Consider the following 13,201-nt stretch of genomic DNA (forward strand, 5'->3'; position numbering starts at 1 on the left):
CTCAGGCTCCCTTCAGTGTAGCTCACGCCAGGGTTTGCTGGGGCTGTGACCCGACCCCGCGGCCGGTCGGCGGCTGGGAGTGCCCAGGGCGGGGAGCCTGCAGCCCACGGGGGCCTCGGCGTGGCCGTTCCCCAGCGGCCCCCGCTGTCCCGGCACCCCGACCCGGGCATCCTGAGGACGGGACGGGCGCACGGCATCCCCCCCCGCCGGCTCTGGCAGCTGTCCCCGCCTCAGGGAAGACACAGAGACGCCAGGGGAAGGGCTGGGCTCAGCGTTGCGTCCCCGGCAAGGGGGGCGGGTCGCCCGCCTGGCCTCACGTTCCCCACCTGGAAAGAGGGGGTGAGGGTCCCGACCCCACAGGGGGGGGCTGGCGCCACACCGCGCGTGCCAGGTCAGCAGCCAGGGTGCCAGGCCGGGGCGGCACCCCCGCCCCCCCGGCAGCCAGCTCCGGAGCCGCCTGCGCCCTGGCCCCCGGGCAGGTTTCTCGTGCCAGGAAGAGGGCAGGGACGGGAGTCTGCCCGCCTCCCAGAGCGGGCGCCGCCCCACCGGGTCACCTGGAGTCAGCACCCCGGCACCGGTGCCCGGGGCTGCCCTGGAGACCCTCGTCCCTGCCGGGGGAGGGGGGTGACTCACGCCGCCGAGCGGCGGACGTGTCTGGGCCAAGGCTCCGACTCCGTCGGGGGAGACGAGTCACTGCGTGTCTGCAGCGTCTGCAGCCCAGGGGTGACAGGTCTCCCGTGTTGCGCGCACCTGGGGCTCACCTTTGTCCCTGCCCCGGGGCCGGGGCAGCCCCAGCCGGGTGCTCGGCCTGTGGCGGCTGTGGCCCGGTGGCTTCCGGGGAGGAGGCAGGGAGCGGCGGGGGGTAGGGGGGGGGCCTGCATTCACAGACGCTGAGTGGCCCAGGGCCGGCCCACCCAACCAGTCCCCCCCCCGCCCCCCAAGCCACTGCTGCCGCCCCCCAAGCCACTGCCTGTGGCTGCCTGGGCCTCTCGGCCTCGGTGGGGCCCCGCTCAGCCGCCTCTCCTGCCGTGGGGGGGACGAGGTCTGCGGTCCTGCCTGCCGCCATCCGCGTCAGCTCCCCTGCGGACGAGCTGGCCCTCCTGGGCCCGGGCCAGGGCTGTGGGCCAGGGCTGTGGGCCAGGCCCACGGCCAGACGGGCGCGCAGGGTCCGCCCGGGCTCATCCCCGGTCAGATGCAGCTGTGGGCCCCGGGGACCCCTCCCCAATCCGGGAGGGGCGGCAGCAGGGCTCCGAGGGGGCTTAAGGGGACGCGCCCGGGCAGGCGGGGAGCCGCGTGAGGCGTGGGCTGCGGGAGGAGCTGCATGCGGGACCCACAGCCCCCAGTGCAGCTCGGCTCCCCGGACAGGGCCCCGGCTGGGGGCCACGGGGGGGGGGGCCTTGGCTCAACCCTGCCCACCCCCCAGCTGGTTCTTGGGTTTCCCACCGGCCCCTCGAAGGCCTCGGGTGGTCCGCAGGCTCCTCCCGCCACGGACTCGGAGTCTCCTGGGCTGCTTCCCGCAGACCCGCCAGGTCGGGGACCTCGGTGGAGGGGTGGGGTCAGGTGCTCGGCCGGTCCAGGCCCCGTCCTGCGACCCCGCCCCGCGGCCGTTCCCGGGCAGGGACGGGGGCCGGTCCTCCCAGCGCAGAGGGCCTGAGACGGGCCGGTTCAGGGTCTCCCGGCCAGACGCACGCTTCTTGTTCCTGTTCCGTGCGGGGGCTTTTCGGGAGAAGAGGCTGCTCGGGGCCCTGGGTGGAGGCGGCCGGGGACTGGCGCTGGGGAGTGCGCCCACCAGGAGGCGGCGGGGCGGGGGGCCCAGAGCGTGCCGAGTGAGTGCGGGCCTTCGTCACCGTGGATGGGACGTCGTGTGTTTGCTCCGAGGGCGGGGGGTGGGGGCAGGACCGAGGCCTGCAGAGGCGGCGAGGCCTAGAGGGTCAGCGGCGGGTCTGGGCCTCGAACCCGGGCCTCTGGCCTCACGTCCCGGTTGGTGCCCCTCTGCCACTGCCCCGTGATCGCAAGTTCGCGGAGACGGCTCCCGGGACGCGTGACCTTGGGTCACCTCTCGGAGCTTCGGTTTCCTCGGTGGCAAGAGGGGCCGGTGCTTCCCCCGAGGAGGGTGTCTGGGGTGGGGCGGGGCCGGGCTGCACCCCAGGAGATGCCCTGCGGGCAGCGGGGTGTGGCCGCCAAAGGGGCCCATCGTCCCCCACCCCGTCTTTGTCTGGGGGGACTGGGGGGTCTGGGCTCCGTCTGCACGGGGTTCACGCGCCGGTGGACTCGCTCTCCCCCGCGCTGGCTGTGCGAGGAGGAGGGGGCTCGAAGCCTCGGGCTGCCGGTCCTGGGGCTCCGCGCGGTCTCTCACCCCGGCATTTGCGGGTCTGGGTCCGGGCTCGCGGGGACCGAGGCCATGCAGCCTGACTCGGGGGCTCTGTTCAGACCGGCCCAGGCGCCGGGAGGGGTGGGCCCCGGCGGAGGGGGCCGCGGGCCTCCCTGTGGGTCCTCCTCCTTCGGTCCTCGGTGGCTCCCGAGCTCCGACCCTGTGGTCAAGGGAGGGTGGCCGGGTCCTTCTTCCCTGCACTGGGCCCCAGAGCTGCTGCCCGTCCCTGTCTTCAGCCAGTGCCGCCGGGGCCCGGGGTCCAGCTCCCTCCTGTCTCCCCGCATCCGGCCCGCGTGGCCGTGGTGGCTGCGACTTGACTATGGTCCCTACGGCCGCTTGTCGCCCCGCAGGTGGCGGCACCGAGTTCGCCCTGACTTCGCCCTCGGTGTGAGAAGCAGCCGCGGGCGGGCGCTGCGGGCGGAGCCGGGAGGTGGGTTGGCAACGGTTCCTTCTAGGTAGGCGGCGGTGCTGCCTGCAGGCTCGCCGGGCGGGGAGGTGCGTCTCCGGGGCCACGTGTTCAAGGGAGTTTGCCGCCCTGGCCGTGGGCTGCGTGGCGGTGGCTGGCAGGGGAGGCCCGTGGGCTCCGGCCCCGCCGTGCGGGTCCTCTCGATTCCTAACGGCAGCGGCAGACGGGGGCCGGGAGGGTGTCCGGATCGGCCCCTGCCGCCACTCGCCGCGTCGCCAGCACACGGGAGCCCGGGGCCCCTGTCAGTGGCCGGCTCGTGTCCCCCTGGTTCGAGAACTGGGGTCCAGACTGCGCCGTGGGGAGGGGGGCAGATGCACGGGCAACGGGGTGCCCACACTCGCCTTTCGGGTGCCGCCCGCCGGAGCGTGTGAGAGTCAGACCCTCCTCCCTGCCCTGCACGGTTGGCAGCCTGTGCCTCTCACTGGGGCGTCTGCGCACCCCTGGCCTCAGTAAGTCCCCGCCCACGCCGGCAGCTTCCTCGCGGCTCCGAATTCCACCATGTGGGCGTGTCCGCCTGCATTTTATTTCCCTGTTTTCTCTCGGGCAGGTCGCTGCCGGGTTGTCGTGTGTGTGAGTTGCTGCAGTGCGTTCGTCTGGAGCCGATCGCTCCACACGCCCGGCGTGGAGGCTGGGGTCGTCTGTAGTGACACCTCCCTGTGGGCCCTGGTCCCCCTGCGGGCGAGGTCCCCCTGTGGGCCGGGGCCGGGAGCGCCGCACCAAACACCCTCCCGCGGGGAGAGCCCTGGCAGACTGCTCTGTGGCCGTCCCCGGGGCGCTGGGCCCTGGGAGAGGGGGCTGGGCGTGAGGTCTCCGGGCTGCGGTCTGGGCACCCCACACACAGGTCTGCAGCCGGTGCTCAGCCCCCCGGCCCCGGAGCCTGGCCCCCAGCCTTGATGGCAGACACTCGGGAACCATAAGGCCGGGACTTCCGGGCTGGGGTCCCGGGCCCTGCTGTTGCTGGCCGAGCTCCACCCGGTGTGTGAGTGTGAGTGTGAGTGTGTGAGCACGCCTGAGGGGTGTGAGAAGGGGCACATCGGGGCCTCCAGAAGGGCTGGCTCCCCGCACCCTGTGCAGGAGGGTTTGCTGGCGGCCACTGCAGGTCATCCTGGCCTCTCTGGGGCGCGTTCCTCAGGCCGCCTGCCTGCCTCCTCACGCCTGGGCAGCATTAGGAGCTGGAGTGTGGAGCCCGGCATGGGGGCGCTGTCCTGTCTCGGGGACCCACGGGGGCAAGTGGCACCAGCGGCACAGCCGGGTGCTGGCAAGAGGAGGCAGTGGAGCCCCAGGGCAGGGGTCCCGGGAGCCCCGTTCTGGGACGCCAGGCGTGGTGTGGGCTGCCCCGGGCCCCACCCCTTACCTTCCCGGGGTTCAGACCACGCGTCCTTTCCGCAGAAGTCCTTCCTGCCCTCTCTGCTCGAGTCCCGTCCTGCCCCCTGCGGGCCAGCCCGAGAGGGACAGCTCGGGGACCGAGCATGTGCTGTCGCCCGTCTGACGCCGGGCCGCGCCCAGCTGAGCCACGCGGGGCCTTAAACGTAAATGCAGATTCCCGGGCCCCATCAGAGCCTGCCCAGCTGCCCGGGGAGGTCTGCCTTCTAAAGCACCGCCTGTGGACGCGAGGGAGCTGATTGGCTGGCTGCCGGCGTCGGGCACCGGTGGGGAGCCAGGGTCAGAGTGGCCGCGGCCCGGGGTGGGGGGACCCGGAGCCACGGCTGTGATCCAGGGTCCAGGCCTCGGACCTCGACGCCCCGCCCTGGAGGCTGTCCCGCCCGCTCCCTGTCCCGGCGCTGAGCAGTGCGGAGCAGCCGTGCTAAAGGTCACGGTGGGCGTGGCCCCCCGGGAGTAGCACCGACAGCACCCTGGGGAGCCAGCTCTCGGAGCGCTTTGTCCCCGCCCCCCGCTCCTCCCCGGAGGGAAGCTCTCTGGGCTCAGGTGGCCCCGGCTGGCTGTCCCTGGGGCGGGGGGGGGGGGCGGGAAGGAAGGGCAGGTGTGTGTGTGTGTGTGTCTTCATTCCGTGTATTAACTGGGACGTCGCCGGGAGGCGGAGGGAGGAGCTGGGGAAAGGTCACCCTTTGACATTTACTCTTTCCGGAGAGGCAGGCGGTGGGGCAGGGTCTCCTGTCGTCTCTGGAGCGATGACCCTCTCCCGCCCCCCGGCAGCTGGCCCTCTCCGGGTGGTGCCCCTGCTCCTGTCCTTTCTCAGGGGGCAACCCCCCCGCCCCCGCTGTCCTCCCTGCTGTCTCAGGGGTCCCACGTCTGCCCCCAGCAGCTCGCCCGACCGGGTCCCCGGGTCCCCGGAGCGGGCTGTCCTGTGGTCTCGCACAGACTCCCCGGCCGGGAAGCACGTGGCCCAGGCAGGTCCCGGGCGGGCGCCTGCGGTGGAGCCGGCACGTCCAGCCCTGCAGAGGGCGCCGCACCGTCTGGACGGGACCCCGGAGCCCGGCCCTTGGCAGCCGCCGGTGACAGGCTCCAGCTTGGGGCCGAGTGGCCATGACATCCGGGCCGAGGCCGCCGTGGCCGCACCGGCCGGAGGAGCCGCGCTGGGCCCGGGGCTGCGGGCCGGCGGACGCGTCGGGGGCCGTCTCCTGCGGCCGGCCCTCTCTCTGCGGCTGCACCCCCTGGTACGCGGCTCGGCCTCCGCACTCGCACCAGGTGGGCGAACAGGCCCCGGCCCCTGTGTCTGCTGGCCGCCGCGCGGAGGGGCTCGTGGGGAGGAGGGGGTGGTAGTGGTTCGTGGCGTCGGCACGGCCAGGGCCCGAGGGCGGCGGCTGGTGCGCCCTTGAGGCACCAGGCCCCCCCCAGCCACCCGCCCCCCGTGCTGACGCCTCCAGCTTCTGTCAGAGGACTGCCCGCAGGGGCGGACAGCGCGGCGGTTCTGACGCGCGTCCTCTGTAAATACTTAGAGCTCTCCACGCCAGGAATAACGTCTAAAGCCCGGTTGCTTGTGGGAGAGCCCCCCCCCCCAACTGGGGCTGTGCTGAGCCTGGGGGCCCGGCTGGGCCGGCGGCACCCTGAGCCAGCCCCTCAGGGTCGCGGCCCCCGTGGGTCCCGGCCCCCGAATGGCAGCGCCCTGCCGGCGGGCAGCGCACAGCGTGCGGCCCGCCAGCCAAGCCCACACCGTCTTGCGGGCTGGGAAACAGCCCTTCCGGACGGCCTGGGGTTTGCCCTGGAACCTTGGAGAAACTGCTGCTAGGGGGAGAGCGACCTAGAAGGAATGTGTCCCGGCCAGGGGGCCGTGGGCAGGGGACCCAGCCTGTTGCGTCTCCAGACGTGCGCGTCAGGACGGGCCGTGGCGGGGTGCGAGGGCTCCCCGGGGCGAGGCCCGCGGAGGGGCCCCCGGGCTCAGCTCCGGGGGGCGCTCCCAGCAGGGAGTGTCTGGCGTCTGCAAGTGGCCGTCCCGGGTCACGCTCAGGGTCTCTGTCCCCATCACACGCGCTGGTGCACGCTCCCAGGCACACGTGCAGGGCACTCGCAAGCTCGCACACTCACAGAAGCACGCACACGCCCGTGGACACGCACAGACGAGCCCACTCACGCCTGCTCACACCACGAAGGCTCCCGGTGGAGCCTCCGCTTCCTGGGGCCCCGTGGGTCCTGTCTCTGACCCGGAGCACCTCCCGCTGTGCTCCAGTGCCACACTCGGCACCCCTCTCCCCGCCTCCGTCTCCCCGGGGTCACCGGCCCAGCCTGCTGCTGCCGGCCGTTTTGAGGGTCTGTTTGATAATGTCCCTCCCCCAGCCCCCCCGCCCCGGGAGCTTTTGGAGCTGGGAGTGGGGTGGGTGCCACTGCCCCCCGGGCAGGGCCGGGGTGGGGCCTCAGCCCAGGGAGGAGGGAGGAGTGGCTGGTCCCCGAGCAGGTCACGGCTCACAGCTCACCTCGTGACGAATCCACCCGCCTGGGGACGTCCCGCCGGGCCCCCCCCCCCCGCCCGCAGCCCCCGCCCCGGCCCCAGGTGTCAGTGCCCCGGAGGGACAGACCCGGTGCCGTCGGCACGAGGAGGGGGTCCGGCCCGGCAGTGCTGCGCCCGCTGCTTTTCCCCCCAAGACGACGAGGACTCGGCGTTCGGTGCTCCCTTCCCACAAAACCCTCGTGACAGCCCTGCCGTGACTCCCTGTCTTCTCGTGACGTGACCAGTGTCTCCATCCCCCACAGGTCATCTCGGCGGTGTCCCGGCTGTCCCTGCACAATGTGGCCCAGAACAAAGGCATCAGGTGAGCCCCCTGGAGTGCGTGCCCCCCCCTGCACCTCCCCGACGTGGGGGTGCCCGGCGTCCCCTCCGCACCCGTCCTCGCTGTGACTTGCCCACGTGCTGTCGAGGTGCCGGTCGGTGGCGGCCGGCAGGGCCGGGAGCGGGGCAGAGGCTGCGGCTCACACACACACACACACACGCTGGGGCACTTGAGAGCAGGGTGCAGAGTCCCTTTCGGTTTGGGTGGTGAGATCGGCAGGCTGCTCCCGTCACAGACCGTGGCCGGGGGTGGGGAGGAAGTAGCTGGCGCTGGTTTGCAAAGACGGGAGAGAAGGGGGCCCCCCACTTGGGGTCCCTCGGCGGGAATGTCTCCCTGTGGTTTTCGTCCTGCTTGGAGCCCCGAGACCCCCGTGGCCTGGCCTCTCGTCTCGGGCATGTGGACGGGTCGCACGGCCCCAGGGTGGGGGGGAGGGCAGCCCCACGCGACCACGGGCCCTGGCCGGTCCCGGCCCGCCGGGCAGGGTCAGAGAGATGTCTGCATGGGGACCAGGTTCCCGGCCGGCCAGGGGCGAGCTCGGGAACTGCCCGGGGGGCCTTCCGGGGGGATGTGGGCTGGCAGAGGCGCAAGAGGGGCTTGGGAGGATGGAAACGGCCCCCCGGGTGGGAGACAGGTTGAACTCTGGGCGGGGGGGGGGGCTTCATCGCGCTGTTGCCTGTGAGCTGAGGGTCCCCGGCCCGTGGCTCCCCGCGGGGCTGGGCTGGCTCGGCCGCCCCTCGGGGGGGCTGTGGCTTCGGGCCCCGCGCCCCAGGGACAGATGCTGCTGCTGGGGACCCACTTTGCCGCTGGGTCGTCGGAGGACTCAGAAATCCCGTCGAACTCAGGGTCTGAAAATAGCATCACACGACGGTGTGTCTAAAGTGTTTCAAAACCACCCATCGAGCACGCACGAAGGAGCACTTACGGCCCAGGGTGTGAGGGAGGACCACCAAACGGACCCCCTGTCCCCGAGAGGCGTGCATTCCAGGACGCCGCCGAGTCCCCGTGGGGCGGGCAGGAATTGGGCCGGTTGGACCCGCCCCCCCAGAGCGAGAGTGTCGTTTCCGGACACAAAGCCAGAACCCTCTGGTCTTCCAGTTCTGCGCTCCCCAGAAACGCCTGTCCGTCCCATGTCCCCGGCCCGCGGTGACGTGTGGCGCTGGGGTTTCTTTGCCTGCCCGGCCGGCCGGCTTCCAGCACATTCTGGCTCTGCGGGCGCAGCGCACACCCAGGGAGGCGGGGACGGAGTCTGTGCCCCAGATCAGCCGTTTCCTCTGCTCCCCCTGATCCCTCCTCCGAGCTGAGCTTGTCACCCTCCTCTCTGCCCTGCCACCCCAGGGCCCAGGGGCCGGGAGCCCAGTCAGGTTCCTGGGGGTGCACGGGCGGCCTGGCTCTGTGCGGATGGGGTCCTGCCGCGGCCTCTGGCTGTGGCCTCCTTTGCCCCCGTCCCCGCTGCAGGCTCGGAGGGCCCCTGTCTCCCTGGGGCTTCCCAGTGGGAGACCACCCCCAGCGGGGGCTCCGGGAGCTGGCCCTGTGTCTGTCCGGGGCGTGCGTCTGCCCTCTGATCGGCATAAAGCCCCTGGGGTCGGGGTGCCGCTGCTCCTGGCCTTCTTGGTCAGCTCTCACCCGTCTCCCGTGGGCCCCGCACCCCGACGGCCCCCCCACCCCTGGCTGCAGCCCGAGCTTTGCTCCGACGGCGGCTTCACAGGAGGGAGGGGTGGGGGCAGAAGTGCACGACAAACCCTTGGGCCAGCAGCTGTGATTGAGAACCACCCTCCTTCCTCTCGGGTCCGGGGGGGCCCCCGGGCAGCACGTGGGCCCCGGGGTGGGGCAGCAAGCCCTAGGCATGTGGGACGCCGCCCCCCAGGGAGTCGGCACGCAGAGAGGGTGGAGAGGTGGGCTCCTGCCGTGGTGGGACCCGTGTCCCGCCTCCTGGGGGCCTCGGGTGGGAAGGGGCTGCTCTGGGCGTCTCCCCTGAGATGTGGGTGAGTCGGGGCGACCCTGGGGGACTTCTTGGGGCTCCCAGAGATGAGGCTCAGCTCAGGATTGGCCCCGACAAGGACTCCAGAAACACTTTTTAAAAAAGATCTTATTTATTTTTAGAAAGAGGGGAAAGGAGGGAGAAAGAGAGGGAGAGAAACATCAGTGTGTGGTCGCCTCTCACACGCCCCCTACTGGGGACCTGGCCTGTAACCCAGGCATGTGCCCTGACTGGGAATCGAACCGGCGACCCTGTGGTTCAAAGGCCAGTGCTCAGTCCACTGAGCCACACCAGCCAGGGCATCATTGTTTTAATAACAGAAATGGGGGGGCCCAAGACCCCCGCTTGGCTCTGTGCCTGCAGGAGGGATGCACGGCCAGGAGGCTGCTGTTCTCATGGTCACGGTCACAGTTCATGTCAGGAGAGGGCGGAGGGAGGCCCGCAGAGGGGGTGGGTGTGGGGCAGGGGCCGGGCTCCAGCCCCTGGTGCTCCCCGCTCCCAGCGGGGCCGCGGGGGTGACATTTCTCCTGGCCGCTGCGTGACGACCTGTGTGGCGTGTTGCCAACCGGGGGAGCCCCGCCCCCCGAACTTTGGTGTCCAGTTCTCACCGGGAGTCTGTCCCAGAGACACCGCTGGACCCCCCCACACCGCTGACCTTGGGCTCCGGCCCCTCCAGAGCGGGGGCTGCTCTGTGTGGCCCGGGGCCCCCACGTGCTCCACTAGCAGAGACCCTCCGGCTTGGCCCGAGGCCCCGGGGGACACGGGGACTCTGCCAGGCAGGACGTCCCCAGGACCCCGAGGCTCCCTCCCGGAGCTGGGCCAGGCCCCGACCTTCCTGGACACGCCTGTGGGGTGTGGACGTCCCGGGTCTGCCGGGTCGACCCTCCACTCCCCCCGGGGGAGGAGGCCTGGCCTGCCCGCCCTGCCCCCACACCTGCTGGACCTGCCTCTGCCGACCTCAGGGGCCCGGCCAGGGCTGTGGCCGTGGCTTCACCTCGGTGTGGCTTCACCTCGGCGTCGCTGCCCCGGGGAGGCGGGGAGACCCACCTCCCTGAGGGCTGACCGTGGTTTAAGGTCCCGGTGGTGGCCCCTGGGCCGGCCTGTCGCTGCTCTGTCCCCCGGCCCCCAGGGACTCCTGCCCCACCTGGCCCTGCAGCATGCGTCCTCCCCCCCGGCTCTGCTCCCACCTCGCTGAGCCCGCACGTCCCCAAGGGTGCAGGGCGGGCTCCCCTGTGTGTGTGGGGGGCTGCCTCTTCTCAGGGAAACCCATGACCATGAGCAGAGCCCACCCGCCCGTCCCCCTGAGGTGCCTGGCGCGGTGGGGGGCGCCTCCACGCTGCGTCTCAGACGCCTCACAGCACACCTGTGAGGCAGGTGGCCTCTCCCACTGCACAGGCCAGGTCACAGGTGGCAAGCTCACGGCCCAGGGAGCCGTGCGGCCGGCTCGTAGTCCCCCCCTCCCCCCCGCCCCCATCTGGCACGAGGCTGGAATTCTGAGCACGAAATCGGACTTTGCTCTTCAAACCAGCGCCCCCCCCACCTCCTGGGAGAAGCCCCCTGATTTCCCCAGGCCAGGACCATGTCCCCCCAGAGCCTTCCCCCTCCCTCTGTGCCCGTGTGGCCTCCTCGGCGGGTGTGGGTCCCCCTCATCTGGGACACGGGCGCAGCCTGAGCTGGGTGTGGGGGGCAGGGGTACAGCCTGGTGCTGCCCCCCCACCCCCGCCCCGTTTCGACGGCCTGTCTGCACGGGGCGGGGCCGAGGACGCCTGTGGTGACAGCCGAGTGGAGGAGCAGGAGAGCCGGTTCGCACAGCGCTGCAGCCCTGGGCTCCGGGGCCTCCCCGCCAATTAGCGGCAGCACCCTGGTGGCTCTCCCGTAATTAACGGGCCTGCCCGCCCGGCCCTGCAGGCCACGCTTTCCAAGTGCCGCCTTTGTTGGCCTGGCGCGGCGTCCCGGCCCGGAGGGGCTGTTGGCCGGGCTGCCAGTCCCCACCCACCCACTCTGGCCTCTTCCCTCTGCCAGTTCCCGCCCCGTGGCCCCGGTCATGCCTGGTGCCAGGCCCTCCCACCGCCCCCACACAGGGAATTCTGAGGCCGGTTTCGGAACAGGAAACTGAGGCCCAGCCAGGGGCGGGGCCCCGCCCAGGGCCCCTCAGGTGGTGCCAGGGCGCAAATGGAACCCCTGTCGCCCGTGACGGGCAGGACCCGGGTGGCCAGCTCATCCGGGTCAGCGCTGGGCGCAGACGGGATGGGTGGTCGCCCTGCAGGGCTGGGGGGCCTCTGGGGCCGCGTCCGCTCTCGGGGCCTGGTCTTGCCCTCCAGGGTGGGAAGGGTGGGCACGGTGACCCCCGTGACCCTCCACAGAGTCTCCGAGGAGCCCTGAGGACAAGGAGCAGCGCCTGCTGCGGGGGCCCCGAGCTGGGGCCCGCCTCGGTCTGGCCCATGAGCCCGAGACTCGGGGCAGCCCGAGGTCCGGCTCGGAGCCGGGTCGGTGAAGCTGGAGGAGGTGCCGGAGGGGTCCAGAGGCCGGGGTCTGCGGCTGCCCCCCCCCCGACTCGGGGACTCTGACCGGAGCTCCTGGGCTCACAGCGGGCTGCCTGCTTCCTGCAGGGGCACCCCTCGATCCCCTTGGCGGGGCGGGCGGGAGCGTGGCTGCCCAGGACCTGGGCACGAGGAAGTGCGTCCCCAGGACCCGCCTGCCCGGCCAAGGGGAGCCCGGGGGCGGGGCCTGGGTGGCCGTGCCAGCGGGGGGTGGGGGTTCCCCAGAACCGTTCACTGGGCAGACAGCTCCGTGGGGCTCGCTTCTCCCCTCTCCCCTTAAAGAGCTCGTCAGCTGCCATTGGTGTCGGGGAGCTGGGGTTGGGGGCGGCCCAGTGGGGTCTGGCGGGTCAGCCGGTGCAGAGGCAGAAGGGGGGGACCTGGGTCGCGTTGCAGAGTGGCCACCAGGTCCTGCCTGCCCCTGGTCCCGCCTGGGCTGTGCGTCATGGGGGAATGCGGCCCCGGAACCTGCCCCAGCGCGGATGTCGGGGTCAGCGTGGTGAAGGCACGCCCCGGCGGTGACCTGTCACCTCCGTGTGACTTCTCACAAGCTCCTCCGAAGACACTCCTGTAAATGGCATTTAAGGCGCCGCTGCTGGTGTCTGGGGAGGGGGGAGTTTGAGAGTGTTTGACTTCCGCCCGTCTGCTCCCCTGTCCCTCCAGGCCAGTCCCCTGCCCCCCCATCTTCCCACCCACCCCGTCGTCCTTACACCCTCCGCACCCACCCCGTCAGCTCACCCAGCTGCCCGTGGACCCCAGACCCAGCCACTCTCCCACCCACCCGTCCTCTCAGACACCCTCCGTCCACCCGTCCGTCCGTCCATCCCAGTGCCGGCCACCGTGTGAAGGGGAAGTGGACCCAGCGGGGACTGAACGGAGCCCGGGGCGGGGTGTGAATGAAGACTTGGCTGAATGGGGGGGGGGGCCTGGGCCTGGAGGCCGAGCTCACACCAAGGCTGGAGGTGGAGCGCCCCCCCCCACACCTGGGGCTTCCGGCCCTCTCGGGGCAGCCCCAGCAGCCGGGGTGCGGGGCCCCCTGTCCTGCCGCCCCTGGTGGGTGGTCCCCCTCTCCTTCCCCACCCTGGCTGCAGCCTGCCCCCGGCTGCAGTGGCAACGAACTGGCCTTGCAGCTGTGTCCCCCAGGGGTTCGGGGGCGCACTTCCCAGTGGGTTCTGCCTTCCGCGTTCTCCGTGGGCGAGGACGGGCGGCCCATGGGGACCCCGCAGAGACACGGGGAGGGGAACGGAACGGGACGACGTGCAGTCACACAGAGGATCAGCTTTTTAAAAAAGGAGACAAGAGTTTTAAGACTCCTTCCGTGCCCTCGTTGAGGGAGCCGCCGCGGCGGTCCGGCTGGCCGGAAGTGAGACCCTGAAGTGCCCAGATAAGGGGGCTCTTGGGGGCGAGTTTTTGGTTTTGGTTTTTGGTTCCTTCCCCGAGGATGTGTGCACTGATTTGAGGGGGTGGGAGGGGGGGACAGTGACGGGAGAAACACCGATCGGTGGCCTCCTGCCCTGGGGGTCGGACCGGCGACCTTCTGGGGTGCAGGACGGCGCTCCAGCCACCAGGGCCAGCCGGCCAGGCGGGCATCCGAGTTCTCGCTGGTAGAAAACAGCCCGGGGAGGG

The 13,201-nt window shown here is 71.8% G+C and overlaps 1 protein-coding gene across 4 annotated transcripts in view; it reads left to right on the forward strand.

The window, feature by feature from the left end:
• Positions 1–13,201, forward strand: part of VAV2 (vav guanine nucleotide exchange factor 2) — a 90,193-nt gene that overhangs the window by 44,507 nt on the left and 32,485 nt on the right. For all 4 annotated transcript variants that reach the window (XM_045846069.1, XM_045846065.1, XM_045846067.1 and 1 more), the window contains exon 3: positions 6,984–7,042. In XM_045846069.1, the coding sequence (XP_045702025.1) occupies positions 6,984–7,042 (59 nt within the window). The remainder of the gene's footprint in view (positions 1–6,983; positions 7,043–13,201) is intronic.

Source organism: Phyllostomus hastatus, unplaced genomic scaffold (genome assembly GCF_019186645.2).
Source record: "Phyllostomus hastatus isolate PE091 unplaced genomic scaffold, TTU_PhHast_1.1 phas_contig_495, whole genome shotgun sequence".
Taxonomy (NCBI): Eukaryota; Metazoa; Chordata; class Mammalia; order Chiroptera; family Phyllostomidae; genus Phyllostomus; species Phyllostomus hastatus.